This window comes from Bombus fervidus, chromosome 1 (assembly GCF_041682495.2).
Source record: "Bombus fervidus isolate BK054 chromosome 1, iyBomFerv1, whole genome shotgun sequence".
Lineage (NCBI taxonomy): Eukaryota > Metazoa > Arthropoda > Insecta > Hymenoptera > Apidae > Bombus > Bombus fervidus.
Genome location: NC_091517.1, coordinates 25,304,116 through 25,321,765, shown reverse-complemented (window position 1 = coordinate 25,321,765; position 17,650 = coordinate 25,304,116). Strand labels below are relative to the sequence as shown.

The following is a 17,650-nucleotide window of genomic DNA, read 5'->3' as shown; positions in this document are numbered from 1 at the left end:
TCCTTTCCATCGATATTTATCGATTTCACCGTCATCGATCTTTATTTTGCATCTTTATTTATTTTTGATCGTGTCAACGATCAACTTGTATCTCCTCTCATACATGGAAATATTACGCGAAATGCAATGCAATAACGACAAGACGATAATAAAATGGAATCGTCGCGGAATGTATGTACATCTACTTAACTGCGGATCCATGGCCAACTCAGTTATCGCGATAACATAGAAGGAGACGGTGATACGTATCGTGTAATAACTAGATACGAACTCTATTTATTTTAATCAAATGAAACAGTATTCGTGTGCAGTATTTTTACGCACAAGTTACCATTACGATACGAATCAAAGTCCCTGTATTTTTCTCGGATACGTCACGACTAGTGATCGAATTTTTGGAATCGTCATCTTTACAGAGTTAAACTTCTTATAGAGACACGAACGATACGTTTATTTGCATACGCTTATACATACATACATATGTATGTAATACCTTTACACGTTAATAGCACTAATCGAATCCAGCGATGATCGATAACGCGACAACGTATTCTTGTAAAATGTTCTGACGTAATCATCTACCATCAAATATATATATATATGTATGCCCACGCGCGTACGAAAATGGCCAACCATATGTAAACAGACAAAAGATCGGACAACCATTGGTACGATTGCTTCAACAGAGAGCGGCAACTTCTGGCTGATGGAGAAGCTTCGCCTCTCGTGGCTTAGGAGAAGCACTATTCGCACGTCCATTTCGTCGCCATTCAGGACTATGTCGACATCGACGTGACGTTGGAGCCGATTCTCAAGGGAAACGCATCGACGTCGATTATGTTTGCCCCAAAGACCAAACCGAATACATACAGCGAAATCTTCCAACCGGCCGAATCAAATCTACCGCTTCGCCTCGTCCGACTGAATATCTCTGTTTACATTCCCGACTGCCACTCTAATTAATTATCAAACCGTCCCCAATAATGCATCACCCGATGCTTCTTCGAACGCGCTACTTTCTCCCAGTCGCAGACCCCCCTCTCTCCTGCCTGCCCCCTTTTTAATCGGGAATCTTCTTTCAAACGGTTGCGTCGATAATCGTTACTTGGTTATTCTCTCCAAATCACTGGAACCTTCCTACGGACGATAAGAGTCAAGTATGTATCTATTTTGAAGATATCAGCATAAAATCGTGCGTATATACTTTATATCAAATTCACAAGGAAATTATCTTCGTGAAACGTTTGAAAGTAAAATTCAAAGAAATTGAAAAGATCGTTTAATGGATTACACTGTGTATAAATTGGTAAAATTAAAACAGAGTACCGACGCGTATCTGTAAGTACGTACGTGTTGCATATTTCGACAAAAGAGGAAACTCAAATACGAGAGTAACTCGAAAACAGACTGTACGTTTTGAGTACCACTCGGGTAACGTAGAAGGCTAATAGAAGAAGTCATGCAGTGTCATTGTTAGCAGACAATATCACAGATGGTTAAGTTTCTCCTCGCTAATACTTCTGATTCATTGAAACCGTTGAAAAGCAGCGCTCGATATACCTTTCATCTTGCATCTCTACATTCCATTTTGACGATACTTTGGCCAACATATTCATTTTTTCGATTTATAAGTATTATTTTTATTTACTTTTGCCTACCAAAATCGATTAACGCTTATACAATTTCGACGAGCGTGCGTGAATTTCATTTATTCAAACGATCGTTAGCAGACACAATGTAATAGAATTTTGTTCTTTTTCAAGTATTTACGAAAATGTTTACCTGTCTGCGCGTATACTATGCTATATTAGGCATATAGACGTATTCCGGAAACTTTACTTGCGATACATTTAGATTTACAATAAAACGTTAATCACATATAGATACATTTGAATCGAACGAAACAAACGATCGTATGATTGATTTTAAACGTAAAAATTCCAATTTTTGTCAATGGCTACATGTATAGTTAGTATTTTAATAACAATAGCAAAAATACTAATAAGCAGACATTTAAATGATAACTCTAATAAAAATAACGATAATTTTCTATCATATCATATCGATTGTCAAGTGTTAAAATACTTAAAATACATCGATGAGAAAGAAATATTCGTGTCTACGCGTTGCTGCCGCGTACAACGTAATGCTTCTTTAGCATAACGTATATGATTATATATATATATATGTACATACGTCATTTAATTAAAAAATGTACCTACATACATGTATATACAGAGCGTAATTAAATACGAACAATTATCGAAATCTAATTATCATTAGCTTCGGAAATTCGAAAAGCATACGTTTCATTTATGTTTTGTCAATAATCTCATTGTGACCGATAACAATGCCGTATAAAAGACTTACTGCTGTCTTAATATTAATAATATCACCTATTTTTCAATTTCTTACACGCATATTTTACGGTTATTACAACTTGTGACGTTAAGAAATAATTCCCTTTGGTTCGTCATTTACTTTCCTAGTTACAATGTATCATAACCTTAACGACATTATCTTGTCCGGATTTGGAAGTTTCAAAAGCTTGAACGGTTTCCTCTAACTTATAATTATGAGTTATCAGTGGTTTCACATCGATTTTTTTAGAAGTCAAAAGATCCAGCGCATCGTTATAACTAAAAAACAGAACAAAAGACATTATCTTTTAAAATGCTGCTGTTAACACTACATGAACATTAACATTGTGTGTATATATATATATACATTTAACGACACATGTGCATATAAACATGTTAAATATCGTGGAATCAAGATCAACGCCATTCACAAAAGTAACTTATAACATGTTGAACAAATTTTAATTCATTTCATTCTTCGTTTCAATGTAGAACCCAACTAGTACAAAGAAAAAGTCAATCAAGCTATGACCAACACCAAGGAGATTAAATTCCTTACTTTATACATTTATGTGTTTTTTTTTTTTTTTTTAGCAAAAATATCATTATATGGTAGAATTTTGTCATTTCTTTGTTCATTCAATGACAGTAATAATAAGTTATTGTTTCTTTTGCAAATTTAAGTTTAATTACGCTCGTTCGTAGAAACTAAAAACTCATCGGCAATCGATATGTAACATGTGCGTGTATCAACAGCTGCAATAGCGAGTACGCTATTATCGGCAAAAAAATGAAAAACATTTGTACGTACTCGTTTGCGTATCGAAATACACCTCTAATGTCAACTTCTCTTACAAGTGCGTTCATCAACGGAATTTGAACTTCCGGTGCTCCCATTCCTACTAAAACTGCCACTCCACCGGATTTGGTCACCTAAAAATTCACGGCATGTACGCTTAATTTGCATGTGATGCACGATAAGTATGTAGGTGCGTCTATTATACGTATATTTCATTTCGCTACATTTCTCTACGTGTTGTATATTTATTCGATTAATCGACATTACCATTACATCTAATCGATTATATCAACAGTGATTCGTATTGAAAAATCAGTCGATAAGAAAGAAAAGATGCGCGTATGGACAAAAAGTGGAAGACTTACGAGAATCGCCAATCGAATCATAGACTCTGCCCCACACGCATCGATCGTCGCGTCAGGTTCTTCACCCAAGAGCTCGATAACTTTCTCTGCAGTTTTTGACTCTTTATCCTCCTTTGTCGTTAATAATATCGCATCAGCGCCAAGTTTCTTTGCGAGATCTAATCGATTTTGCGAGAGATCTAAAGCAGATCGTTCCGTAACTATCGTAAATTGTAAATTACAAACGTTTTATTTTTACGTATATTTATGTATGTATATAAAAACCCTCGATTCTCAATTGATCGTACGATAGAAAAGAAGCATACCCATAATAACGACTTTATTGGCTCCCATAGCTTTCGCTACCAATAACGATACTAAACCGATCGGTCCGGCTCCCAAAATCAAAACTTTCGAACCGATACTAATGTTCGCGCGCTTACAAGCGTGTACACCGACCGATAAAGGCTCCAGTAGTGCTCCTTCCTCCAACGTCACATTGTCCGGTAATCTGTAATGTAACCGGACAATTTCAATTATTACAGGTAGAATATCATTTAAAAATATTTAAATCATATATATATATATATCCAATTAAATATAAAAATCTAGGATGGTAAAGGTATAAAAATGTATTCACGTATGCTTACTTGAAACAAAAATCAGCAGCGTGCTTATAGAAACGTCTTAAACTGCCATGTACCGGAGGAGTAGCGCAAAATACCATCTCTTTGCATAAATTGTAACGTCCTCCTTTACAGAATTTGCACATTCTACAGGATACCCCGGGTTCGATGGCTACTCGATCACCGATCTAAGTTAGATATTTATTAATATGATATAATAGAAGAATGATATTTAGCCGAATTTCGTTAAAATACAAATTGCAACAGACAATTCTTCGAATCGTTTATCCTTTTACCTACTATGTATACATATACCTACATACATACGTGTAGAGTATATGTAACTTGAAAACTGAATGACACATACATACATGACACCAAACTATCTGTTTTCTTTTTTTACTATTATCTTAAAAAGACTATTTTAATAGTTAGAATAACATTCGTTATTCGTTCTCACGTACCTTCAAATTTTTTACATTCTTTCCAAGTTTGACGACCACTCCAGAAGATTCGTGACCTATTATCATAGGTTTCCGCACCACAAAGTCACCTATTCTACCATTTACCAAATAATGAACATCGGAACCACAAATTCCAACGCAACCCATTTGCAGGAGTACCTCTAAAGCGGAGAAAATGATGGAAAAAAAGCATAATAAACATTCGCTTTTCTTCTACTATACGTTGCTGTGCTTCCATTTAATAAAATGAAAAAGATCTTACCATCTTGGGCAGGTTCCTCGATCGGAGTTTGTTCCTATAATGGAAAAAGATAAGAGCTATAGCTATCAATCGTATACAACGATAGCATTTACGGTTTGTAAGGTTGGTTCAACTTTGAGATTTTATTAAACATAATTTTCTAAAACATTTTAAATTATTTTTATAACGTAACAACAAACAAAAACGATAAATAGGAATAAAATAATAACGAGTGTATTCGATTTTAGATATAATAAGATTTCGTTTCAGAATAGGAACGATATAACGTTAGAATAGCGATGCGCTAGCTTTTAGCGAGCGCATTCTATGCGCACTTAATAACGTGAAATAGATTGACCCCGCGTATAATCGCAAATAACGAAAGAATAATGACGAAAATAGCGAGGTTTGTCCTTGTACGTGCACAGGCGATTTGTCTCGTCCCTATTCGTTGTCCATTCCATATGTTAATCGTATTAACGGTAGTAACCGTTTCAAGTAATAACAGAGGAGACAAAGAAACGAGTTAAATCGGCATAATCGTTTGCTCCAAATTACACTTTAACGAAATCGAGAGAGATAAACTACGATGCGCGGCTCAGCTATTTTACATATTATTATATATTTAGGGTAACATAAAAGGTATTAAAACGTTTCAATAATCGTCCCATTACGCGTTCGCGTAAATAAATCGCGATTATTCGCGTGAAAATGATCACAACTGAATATTTCATATTTAGGATATTCATCTGATATTAGATACTTAGATATACATACATGTATGAGGTATTCGCATAATTTATTACTAAATTTGTAACACTGACCAGTCTTATATCGTTGATACCATAGAGAATAGCTGTGAGGTTGTCTTTGGCCATGATAAAAAAACAGAAGTCGTTATAGCGATCGACGAACACGATTTATACTAAAATAGATTCCGCGAAGAGCACTAGAATGACACTCAAACTAGAAGAGAAGAGCGTGCGCGGCTTATATATGAGCAGTCTAGCTGCCGCGATCATCATAACAAGCAACCTTATCACTCGTACCCTGTGGAATTGTTTCACTCTTCTAAAAAATATCTATGTGCTCGACGAACTTTCTCGATAAGCTACTTTTGTCTTGTTTGCATCTTCGTACAAATATTCTTTCCGTTTCTGTCACTCTGCAAGATTTTTGTAAAATATTCAGGTCTGTTCGAAATATTTCTTCTCGAATCAAACGACCCTTGGAGCGAAACCTCCAATCAGTCTCCGTCGATTCGGTTCAGAGTTCAAGATTGTTGATCCATTGCAAAATAATACATTTGTAGTAAATATAAAATTCAAAGGTTGAAAAATTAAAATTTTACGACGTTCGTTATAATAGATATGTATCTGGTATTAGATAATTGTAATAAATAAAACAATATATAATTTATTTTTCCCCCAAAAAATACTTTTTAAAATGTTTATTTCATATATACAGGGTGAATCAATAAAAAGTATGTACTATCTAAAATAACTCGTTACCTAATTGTAACCTAATGATGCAATTGTATTTTTTTATATCTTATATTTTCTGAGATAACAAGTTAACCTTGAGCTTTTTCATAGACACCGTATACATGAACATTCTCTGTAAAAAAAAAAAGCATTAACTTATTTATACTGAAAACCAGATATTTTAATTTTAATCTATCAAATTTAACGTATGAAAGACAAAGATAACGTAAACGCAAGAATAACACTTCCAGTCTTTCCTTATCCTTAATACGTTAAACTCAACGATTCGTTTATGACGTTTTTCGATAAGGCCACTAGGTAACGAGGTATTTTAAGTAGTATCTCTTATTGACTCGCTCTATATGTGTGTGTATACGAATCTAACGATCGAAAATTAAAATTGGAAATTATTTCTCGAGGAAGTACGACGACATTTCTATGCTGTAGAAACGAGACGCAAAAATTTACTTTACAGGGACAATCGCAAAAATTAACTGCTCTAATCGCCAAACACGTCCCAATGTACATATGTATAACATAGGTACGGGTAAAATATGTTAACACCAATGTAAACGAACAGTTGTAACTTCCGAATATAAACAAAATTAATGTTTACTGAAATGTAAGCAACTTTTGACCTTCGTATCTAATTTCAAACTATCTTATCTGCCTAATGCAAATTTCGCACTACATACAAAATGCTACATTTCTTCTTAAAATGATCTGTTTCTCCCTAACCCTCTCATTACTATATGAATAAAAAGTATCGAAAATTTTCATGACATTTAATAAAGATGTTAATAGCTATAGCCTGTAATCATATTGCATCCTTGTGGATAAATAAAATTAACTTACTTGTATAAATATTTAAAGTTTGTTTGTATTATGCACTACCGAAAATTGCGACGAAAACACAGATTCAATCATCAAGTTGCATAATATATTAGATTAATCATTTTGCAATCTCTTCTCTTAATTATCTTTTTTTATTAATCGTTATTAACTTATTTTAAATATATATGGACGTCTATATTTGAATGTATCTCTAATGACAATATTGATATTCGAATCTCTCTTCCAAATATATTCTGTTGGTAAACCAATTATATATTTTTAGATGATTATTAAGAGGTTTAATGATACGTATGAAACATCACTATACATCTAACATTTATGTAATCAGGGTGGAGGGAAAGAGAAAAAGATAGAGAAAGAAGAGAGATAGATAGATAGATAGCTAGATGGATAGATAGATAGATAGATAGATAGATAGATAGATAGATAGATAGATAGATAGATAGATAGATAGATAGAGAGAGAGAGAGAGAGAGAGAGAGAGAGAGAGAGTCTGTGCAAACAGTGCAAAGAATCATACAGATTTGTATCCTCTGCTATGTCGAATGTTATGTAAGAAACAATATGTCGAAGAATTAAAACGTGTCACATTTAATAAATACACAGTGGCATATACTAGGACAATGACTTGAATTTCAATCATTCTTATGTTAATTTCATTTTCTTTCGTTATCTTTATCTTGCCAGTTACTTAAAATGTAAAATGGTGCTAATCTTTTTCGATACTGAAGTGCATACTTAGATATTTAAAAGCGTTATGCTATATCTAAATAAATTCTTTTAGGGAAATAAGTATAATATAGAAATGATCGAAGTTTTATTAATAAAAATATATTATTTGTTATTTTCGTTTCATTTTTTACTTTTTTTGTTTTTTATTTTTAAATAAATCATCTACAATAAGTAGCAAAAGTGTATCATTTTTATTCCCACCCCCATATCCCTGTTGATTGTTTAATCGTATCCCTATTCTCCCTTCTAACTCTAGTTGTCGCATTTGCCTCTCCTTTCGCGAGAATTCTTCTGGATTGCTCCCTCTTTTCACGTTTTTGTAAAGCTATTTTCACCTTTTTCCTAATAAGTTCAGGGGCGATCGTTGCAACTGTGCTACTACTGTACATACTTTCCGATTCATTAAATTTTTCTACATCATCATCTTCTGAATCGCATGTTCCTGTAAAAAGTAACGAATTGGTTATTTCTTCGTTGTGCTTTACATTTAAATCATATGACTTTTTGCCTATTAGGTTTCCCACTGACTTACTCGTATCGATCTTTTTAACACCTTCTTCTAAAATACGATCTTCTACGGATAAAACAGTTGAGTCTTTCTTCTCATTTGCTTCTGAGTCTTCGGATGTTTTCTTTGATGTACACATAAATTCATTTCTCACAGAGTTCTCGACTTGAAGTTGTAAATAATCAATTTCACTGTTATTCATACTTCTATTTTCTTCGTCCATATCCTCGTTACAATCCTCCTCAATTTCTTCATCTTCAACATTGACCATGCCTATTTCCCTCAAAAGATCCTTCTCCATTTGTTTTGTAATACCGCTGGCCTTAATTTCTACATCGATACAATCTTCTCTCCTAAAGATAAATCCATTTGTATAATTTAAACTGCAAAACTTTTACCGTTGATATTTTATTTAACGTTTGTTTTTGCACTTTTATCGCAACTTACGAAATATCTTGAAACGTCGGGTACAACTCACTTTCGTAAGCAAACCGTCTTTTAAAAAAATCACGAACACAGTTTACGTCTCTTTCAAAATAAGTTTGAGCATCTACATGCTCGGTAGAAACCATTTGTGGAAAATCAATAAGAATGGGTTTTCCGCTATTTGTTATCATGATATTAAATTCATTGAAATCTCCATGAATAACTCCGTGATTTCCCAGTTTTACAATCAAATTCATTAGTTCGTCATATAACGATTCGACATCGTCTAATCTGTATACACCACATCTAAAACAAAACTGTCTTATACACACTGTGTCCAAAATAACATGATATAAAAGTTACTAATAATAATAATTTTACTTACAGAGGTCCACCTTCAACCAGCTCCATAACAACGCAATGTCTATTGAGATCAATTGGTTTAGGTACTGGAAATCCTCTATCGAAAAGTGCTTTCATATATGCAAATTCTCTTGTTGCCGATATTCTTGATAGATATAACCATGATGCCGATTTTCTATGTTGATGATAATCTCTCTTACCTTTGATATTTCTAAAACAAGTCCTTCCCAATCGATGCAGTTTTAGACACATTGGAGTTCTATCGTCATCGGTAACTATATAAATATTAGATTCTTTTCCTACTCCAATTTGATTACCAAAAGAAGCAATAATACCTCTTTGTGCCAAAACTTTTAGAGCTAAATAGTCATAGCCTGAATTTGTCAAACGATAACCATCATCTAAAAAGGCAAAGAAAATATTTTATATACACGTACATATTATCTCTGTTCTGCAGTTTCCTTAAATTAAATTTTTATCAAAATTTATATTATATTATATTATATTAATTAAACGATCTTCAAAATGAACTAACAATGTTTCCCACGTTCATAACTGAGAAGCCTATGTTTGCATAGTTCCTTCAACAACTTATGTACACCACCATAACGCAAATTTGCTATGTGCGCAGCCAGTGATGCAGGAACAAGTTCATGATTCTTCATTCCCATTTCAATCTGTAATGATAAATGTCAAAAAAGCTGTTTAATGAAATTTAATAGCATTACTTAACCTTGACGTTTAATAAATTTAGTACTATTTTTCAATTTAAAAATAACAATCAATAAGAAAACATAATTTTCTAGCACAAGCTACACACATTGTACAAATGACGATACATGATTCGATTCGAGAATCCCTTTAAACAATTATTTCCTCATCTTTTAATACATATTGTACATTAAAAGATAAAAATCCCGAAATTTTGAATATAACCCTCAATTGTGCTTAACTTAATTACAGGCAATTGATAACATATATTTACCGCTGTTAAAACACGAAAATCATCTTTTGTTAAATATCGTAACATCGTCACGTTTAATTTCCCCATGTTTATCTCAGATTATTCCACTTTAATATTTTATCTTATTAACGTTTGTCAAATACTAAACAGAATTAATTAACAGCATGGACTACCGATGAGTGGCGACAAAATACAGAACCTCATTCGTGTCAAAAGTACTAATAGAAAATTTATAGATTCTTGTATATACTAGAGTGAAACCTGATGGAACCAAACAGAATAGATTCCTAGCTTTTGCAGCACTTGGCCGCTTGGTGCAGCACTTGTACTGGGAGACCATGACCGTGGTCATAACTCGTGCGGGAGATAACTAAATTCCGTCTCAAACGTAAGTAAAGGATCAAAGAAACTTTCTGTTATATAGTTGGCCATTATGAGGAAAACAACAAGCTTTGACTAACTAGTTTTTTTCTGATAGATTGTGTTTGATTGTGTCGTGATTGTAATTGAGAAAACGTGGTAATATTCGGCAAGATGCAAGTTCCTCCAATTTTTATGGAATTACCCTTAGAAGATCAGGTAATTGATGATGAAGATATATTAAATATCTAAGGATCGAAGAAAACTTTATGTAAAATCCAAATAGCATCCTTATTACCACTCTTAAATGAAAAGTATAGGTTATATTCAGTTTTCTGTAGCTTCTCATTATTGTTTCATTTTATATATTCTGACAGAACAGATTCTAAAACAAATTTTAATAAATGAAATATATTTGAAATTAGTGTTTTATATTTAGGCGCAAGAGCTAAGAATATATTTTAAGAATTTGGGTGCTGAAATAAGTGAAGAAAAATCTCCTAAAGGAATAGAAGATGATTTACATAAAATTATTGGTGTTTGTGAAGCTTGCTTCAAGGAAGGAAATGAAAGCGAAATAGAAACAGTCTTAAATGACATTGTATCTATTATGATTGTGGTAAATATTTTATATATTTTTAAATTATAATAAGTTAACATATGTTTAGACAACTTAGTATCTTTAAATTAATTTCATATATTTTAATTTAGATCCCCACTGAACGTGCAGAAAATTTAATATTAGCATTTTGTGAGAAATTAACAAAAGCTCCTGGATATAAACTTGGTTTAGTATGTCTAAAAGCGTAAGTTACATGAGTATCAGTAATATTACTAATTCTTTCATATAAAAACATAACACTCTTAAAATATTTTCTCAGATTGTGGTTATTATTTCAATCTCTTCCTGATGACTCTCCAATGAGATATCATGTCTATTATCACTTAGTTCAAATTGCTCGCAATGTGGATCAAGTAAAAGCTGTGTATGGTGGAATAGATCAATTAAAGCAACAGTTTGCATCACTTCCACCATCAAATGAACAAATGCAAAAATTACTTCGGTTACTTCATGAAGTACTTTTAAGTTGCAAACAGGGGTAAATAAAATTTTATTACGTGATACATTATATTTAACAATGCAATATATTTCATGAAACTTTATTATTATGTATTATTATTATTATTATTATGTAATAGGGAACAAGCTGCTGCTGTTATGGTAGAACTTTTAGGTACTTATACAGCAGAAAATGCTTCTGCAGCTAGAGAAGATGCACAACGTTGCATTTTAGCTGCATTGGCAGATCCAAATACATTTCTGCTTGACCCATTGTTAGCATTAAAACCTGTAAGATTCTTGGAAGGGGAACTCATTCATGATTTACTTCTTGTCTTTGTACAAGACAAGTTACCTGCATACTTAGATTTTTATCAACATCATAAGGAATTTGTAGAACATCAACTTGGTATGTAAGCAACTGATAAAAGATATAAGAAATACGAATTTATTGAAAATATAAATCATATATTTTTTTATTAGGATTAAATCATGAGCAAAACATGAAGAAAATGAGACTACTAACATTTATGCAACTAGCAGAAACAAACCCTGAAATGTCATTTGATACAATTCAGGAAGAATTACAAATTAATGAAGATGAAGTAGAAAGTTTTATTATTGATGGTAAATTATTCAATTAATTATATTACTAAGGCTTCCAATGTAATTGGAATATATATATATATATATATGTGCAATTATAAAAATATTGTTTTCATACAAAGAATGTATAATTACCCTGCATAAATAAAATCAATCTCTATATTTCTTTATAAAATAGAGGCAATGTATACAGGGTATATTAACGAATCAGTACTGGCTTAGTGAAATTAAATTTTTATTAAGTTATCGAAGTATTCGACATTTATATTGCGTATTAAATTGATGTGGTGTTATATTTATGAAGCATATAAAAGAATATAAAATATCCACCTTTTTATGTTTCAGTATTGAAAACGAAACTTGTTAGAGCTCGTATGGATCAAGCAGGTCGCAAAGTTCTCATTTCAAGTACCATGCATAGAACATTTGGCAAACAACAGTGGATGCAACTACGCGATTTACTCGCAGCCTGGAAAGCAAATTTAACTGCTGTACAAGAGGGTATGAAATCTGTAGCTGCTGCACAAATGGAACTTGCTGGAAAAAACAAAACTTCTATTACCCATTGATGACATTTAACTTGTGTATGTGTAATTTAAAATTTGTGTATACAAATATTGATTGGAAATCAAGTTTAATTAATTTCTTAATTAATTTCCAACCTTACTTGAATAAATATATACGCCGCGTGGTACAGTATTATGTTCACAATTAAATTACTTACATAATTAAAAATCTGATGATAAAAAATTATTTATAGGACTTACGATCCTACCAGTTTATTTAAAATTGTACAATATACACACATCATCTTAGTTTTTAATTAGAAAACCGTGAAAACATTAACTTTTATAAATTAAGAAAAAAGGATCATTTATTGTATTATTCTTGGTAAAATAGTTTATAAATGATTTGATATACTCTTCAACGTACTTTTCTTGTACATTTTTGTATATAAAGAATTAAAAAGTTGAGATATGTCATAATTGTAGTGTGAATAATCCTGGAATATAAATAATTCAATTATACACTTTTATATTTTTCGTACAGCAACATTTTATTTTCATTAATCAATTTTCATATGTGATAAAGAGAATTTTTGACATTTTTGGAGCATTTCTCACATTCTACAATTTGATCAGTAGAACATTCATATACAACTTTATAACTGTGCATTACATATCAAAAGAGTCACATAGGCTTTTGTACTAATTCATTTAATTGTTTCTAATCTGTAATTTGTTGCTTATCACATGATACTGTTAACTGGTACAAAAATTACAAACCTTAAAAAATCAATGATATAAATTTATAAAAAATTAACACAACAAGTGATTTTAAGCGAATTCAAAATATAAAAGTAAAGTAAAAATATCTATTGAAATCTTTATCATTATATGTTCGTACAAAAACATACGTAAACGAAATTTTTTATAAACATTTTTTTATCTGTATGTCTCACATACAATTTTTTAATATCAACATAGACATATATATATATATATTCTTCTAAGACTGTCTTCGTATACGTGTTTACAAAAACAATATATGTATATATATTATAACAAAAATGTTTCTTTGAATCGCAGTACATTTTTATGCTACAATTTTTCTGTTAATAATTCGATTCATCAAAAGATAGACATGTTAACAGATGCATTACAACATAATAAATAAAGAGGGAAATCTAAGCTTTTTGAACGAACATCTTCGATTACTATTTAAATTTAGTTGAATCAAACGCAGTAATTTACAAACAGTTACTATAGAAAAATATTATTTAACAAAAAATTCTCTTACATGCAAAAAAAGTATCAAGAGCTGAATTAATGTAATAAAACATTATGTATGACATCAGTGCAATTTATAAGAGTAATATGAAGTTAATATAGCGTAACTTATAATCAATTATTCTACATCTAATAATAATGATGCATCGTAAAAATAATAACTATTATTGTAAAATTATTTCAATAGCTTAGTCACTAATTGATAAGTAAAAAACTTTCTTTGCCCTTTTTTTTCTTTCTAGTATGATTTTACTTTAGATATGGCATCGTAAATCTCACGTTGGATTGATTCTTGAAATCTAAATATCTTTTTTTCTTTTTTACGTCCTACGTTATACAATCAGTAACAAATATATAGCACATTTATATAACATAGCCTCAAGTATATGCAGGTATGAAAATCTTTTTGTTTTATGAACTCAATATACTAACAAAGCTAAGATTTGAAATAATATTTTATCTTAAAATATATTCAAAATATACGCGAAATATCAATAATTTCGTATATTTCTATGTTTATTCTGCCTTTGCTTACACCAAACTCTTGTAGCATTCATTGAAAGACAGTTATGAATAATAGGTACTTTATATTTATATCGAAGTTTTAACGTGAATTCATTCCCTTTCCTTGAAAATATTGCAAAGTCAGATTTGAGTAGAGAAACGAGGACGTGGCAAGTCTCCAAATACTGTATCACCATGAACGCTTTTTGCTAAAGCTTTAATCGATGCTCGAATGTTATGTGGATCATGTGGATCTCTTGAAAGCTGAAATAACATTTTATTGTTTTAAGTAAAAAGATATTGTCTTGTAAGATACTTATACATATGCAAACGCATCAATAAATATTATAAAACTATCAATAGCTTTATTGTCAATAAGAATAGCTGTATATTATACATATTTATACCTGATCATCATCTTCATCTTGAACTGTTTTACGGACAAATGATGGAAAAGATGGAACACTAACTGGTAACGATTTGGCTAATGTAGGATGTCCACCTCTTTGTCCCCTTGGCATGTGAATACCTTCATCTTGTCCTGAATCTAAGTATAATATAAATAACATTATTTAAATCTTTTACATCGAAATTAAGATTTACATAAATTGGGAGTTAAACTAACCGTCTGTATCAGATCCTTCTTCTGAAGATTGAACTTGATCAGTATTAAGAGTGTCTTCCATTCCTTCCAAAGGAAATAAAGCTTCTGTGTCAAAACTAGTTGGTTCTTTAGTGTATATATATATTCGATCTTTCTTATCTATGCTACCATTCTGAAAAAATGTTAAACAATTAATAAATTTTATAACTATAATTATTCATGGATATATATTAAAAGAAGTCACAAAAGAAAAACATACAACAAGGAGATTAGGAGAATGTTTAGCACCAGTTTCATATTTAACATTAGAATTTGCAATAATTTTCGTCTCATTTGATACTACATGTGATGTGTTTACTGTATTTGTTGTAGAGGTAGTTAAACTGGTTGTAAAACTGTCTGGAGTTGTAGGAGGAGTTTCTATGTTATTTGTTAATCTATTCATTTCTTCTCCTTTACAAATTAGTCTGAAACATATATGTATTTTAAAAAAATACGTATAAAACCTAAAAATATATCTCTAAAGTAAAAATATGATTTATATTATGAAATGAAACCTTCTCAATAATCTATGTTCATTATGAGCTCTTTCACGAAACTGCTCTAACAATTGATATTGTTCAGATGTAAAAGCACGAATTTTATTTTCTATTTCTGTAGACTGTCTTTGAACAGCTTCTTCAAGCTGCTGTTGGAGACCACCCAAAGCCACTTGTACATTATTAGGTAACTGTGACACTGGACAGATGAATTAAAATATATGAAAAATATTTATATAGTTTGCATTTTATATATACACCAAAGAATAAAATATATCATTATTTATTATTTTCTTAGGCATTTATTTGAATTATATTTAATTAATTAATATATCAATTTACCAGAGAATTTGGTAGGTTGTTGAAAATAATCAAGTTCATCCAAAGTATTATGAGCGATTACTATTCTAAACACTGAACTATAATCTGGATTAGACCTTAATTTGTTTATTTCTTCAGGTGAAGTCTGTAACAAAAGGAATACAAAGTATTTATATACTTTAATAACAAAAGAATATATGATATTTGTTTATATTCTTTAACAATTATAAATAATGTAATACTCACAACAATATCAGTATTAATAAGAACTAAAGCAGCACCATAATCTCTATGCACAGCATGAGTATATATTGAACAATTGTAACAACGGTGAATAACCCATGATCCTATATTTCTTATCTCTACCAAACCTGGTTGTTCCTTAGTAATACCTTCAAGTTCTGGTATTGATGCAAGGTTCTATTGGAAGCAGATAAATATTTTTAATGGAAAATTTATATTATTATAATGCACTATACTTAAATTGTCGACTCAAGAGATATGTAAATATTATGACTTATTGTATAATTTTATCAGCTATTTACTAGCTAAGCTATTTACTGCAAATTTTTTCTTAAAATTTATTATTTCGTTTATATAGGAAAGTTTCTGAGTCCAAAACATTCAATAATAATTGTTATTAGAATATGAATTCGTCTTGAAATTGAGTATTTTGTAAAAATGTATAATAATTGTTAGAAAAATTTTTACCTGCTGAAAGAAACCGTCGTTCTGCTCTTCAGCTGTCAATTCAATATCATTGATGTTGACCTTCTGCAGTTCGGTGCCCCTGGACTTTATGGACACATTTAAACATTTGCATGCTATATGCATCTTACACAATCAGTGTACAATGTTTTCTAAAAGAAACTTTAAAAACCAGCACACTGTTTCACTATGCCGGGACTCATATACACGTATACGGTTCACTCGATAGTACTTCTCGTAATGTTCGAAATAAATTTTCAGGATATTCCCGTGACCACTTTCGACTTTTACAATTAAAACTAATCAAGACTTTCATAAATAATTACAACGAAACAATAGAAAATATAAAACGATAGTTTGACTTAAGGAATATATTGTTATAATATCATAAGTTTCGCGCTATTATTAAATTTCAAATATGTTGTTTTTGTTTAGTTAAAGACCTTGTTGAAAAGCTATTTACTTTCGAGAAAGGTAACTTAAGCACATTATCTATATTTTGGATGCGACGGATTAGTTTATTATCTGATTTGATCGGAGAGTTGATTTATATACTGTGACAGATTCACACACTCAAAGCCGAGTAAACGAATTATCGAAGCTCATGGCTCTGTCGAATACATGCACATATATATGTATTTATGTTTGAGAGTTCGTTTTCACCATATAAAGAGGTAGTTTTGGATATTAATATCCCGAATTTTTGTATAATTGGTAATGAAGGATTCTCCACACTCGGATTAAGTAGTTATCTCTACATTTCTTAAGTATAACACACGTATTTACAAGTATTTTTGAAAATGTTCGGAACCTCTACTAAAAATAAACACTGATTTATAGGTATGTGCAGATGCGTACGTGATCACCCCAGACTCCCAGACAAAAACACACTTGCTAGTCAATTGACTGACTTTACCATATGACATAGAATCTTGACAGTATAAGAGTATAATGCCTATACATATATGTATATACACAGATGCAGGTACAAG

General features: G+C 31.0%; 4 protein-coding genes across 7 annotated transcripts; 1 reads left to right on the top strand and 3 right to left on the bottom strand.

Moving 5' to 3' along the window:
• Positions 1-1,818: 1,818 nt before the first annotated feature.
• On the bottom strand, positions 1,819-5,817 carry LOC139985419 (sorbitol dehydrogenase). Of its 2 annotated transcripts, none has more exons than XM_071999837.1 (8): positions 5,659-5,817; positions 4,856-4,889; positions 4,594-4,754; positions 4,154-4,317; positions 3,830-4,014; positions 3,525-3,724; positions 3,172-3,293; positions 1,819-2,639 (listed from the first exon to the last, which is right to left on the bottom strand). In XM_071999837.1, exons 1-8 carry the CDS (start codon positions 5,710-5,712, stop codon positions 2,486-2,488), a joined length of 1,074 nt encoding a protein of 357 aa, XP_071855938.1. In that variant the 5' UTR covers positions 5,713-5,817; the 3' UTR covers positions 1,819-2,485. The 2 variants fall into 2 exon arrangements, with proteins under 2 accessions (XP_071855938.1, XP_071855946.1); XM_071999845.1 differs by having other exon boundaries at positions 3,525-3,703.
• A 2,190-nt stretch (positions 5,818-8,007) lies between these two features.
• Positions 8,008-10,390, bottom strand: Riok2 (RIO kinase 2). Of its 2 annotated transcripts, XM_072023118.1 has the most exons (6): positions 10,188-10,390; positions 9,738-9,879; positions 9,225-9,603; positions 8,861-9,145; positions 8,438-8,766; positions 8,008-8,347 (listed from the first exon to the last, which is right to left on the bottom strand). In XM_072023118.1, the coding sequence occupies exons 1-6, from the start codon at positions 10,251-10,253 to the stop codon at positions 8,097-8,099; spliced, it is 1,452 nt and encodes a 483-aa protein (XP_071879219.1). In that variant the 5' UTR covers positions 10,254-10,390; the 3' UTR covers positions 8,008-8,096. The 2 variants fall into 2 exon arrangements, with proteins under 2 accessions (XP_071879219.1, XP_071879210.1); XM_072023109.1 differs by having other exon boundaries at positions 8,008-8,766.
• Positions 10,391-10,546: 156 nt separating this feature from the next.
• On the top strand, positions 10,547-12,891 carry Eif3m (eukaryotic translation initiation factor 3 subunit M). Of its 2 annotated transcripts, none has more exons than XM_071999819.1 (7): positions 10,547-10,745; positions 10,966-11,145; positions 11,238-11,332; positions 11,408-11,626; positions 11,727-11,995; positions 12,070-12,213; positions 12,538-12,891. In XM_071999819.1, the coding sequence occupies exons 1-7, from the start codon at positions 10,701-10,703 to the stop codon at positions 12,759-12,761; spliced, it is 1,176 nt and encodes a 391-aa protein (XP_071855920.1). In that variant the 5' UTR covers positions 10,547-10,700; the 3' UTR covers positions 12,762-12,891. The 2 variants fall into 2 exon arrangements, with proteins under 2 accessions (XP_071855920.1, XP_071855928.1); XM_071999827.1 differs by having other exon boundaries at positions 10,559-10,745; positions 10,952-11,145.
• A 332-nt stretch (positions 12,892-13,223) lies between these two features.
• Positions 13,224-17,548, bottom strand: Pras40 (Proline-rich Akt substrate 40 kDa). The gene is made up of 8 exons (XM_071999807.1): positions 16,662-17,548; positions 16,197-16,370; positions 15,972-16,095; positions 15,648-15,828; positions 15,350-15,557; positions 15,112-15,262; positions 14,894-15,033; positions 13,224-14,750 (listed from the first exon to the last, which is right to left on the bottom strand). Exons 1-8 carry the CDS (start codon positions 16,782-16,784, stop codon positions 14,628-14,630), a joined length of 1,224 nt encoding a protein of 407 aa, XP_071855908.1. The 5' UTR covers positions 16,785-17,548; the 3' UTR covers positions 13,224-14,627.
• Between the last annotated feature and the right edge of the window lie 102 nt (positions 17,549-17,650).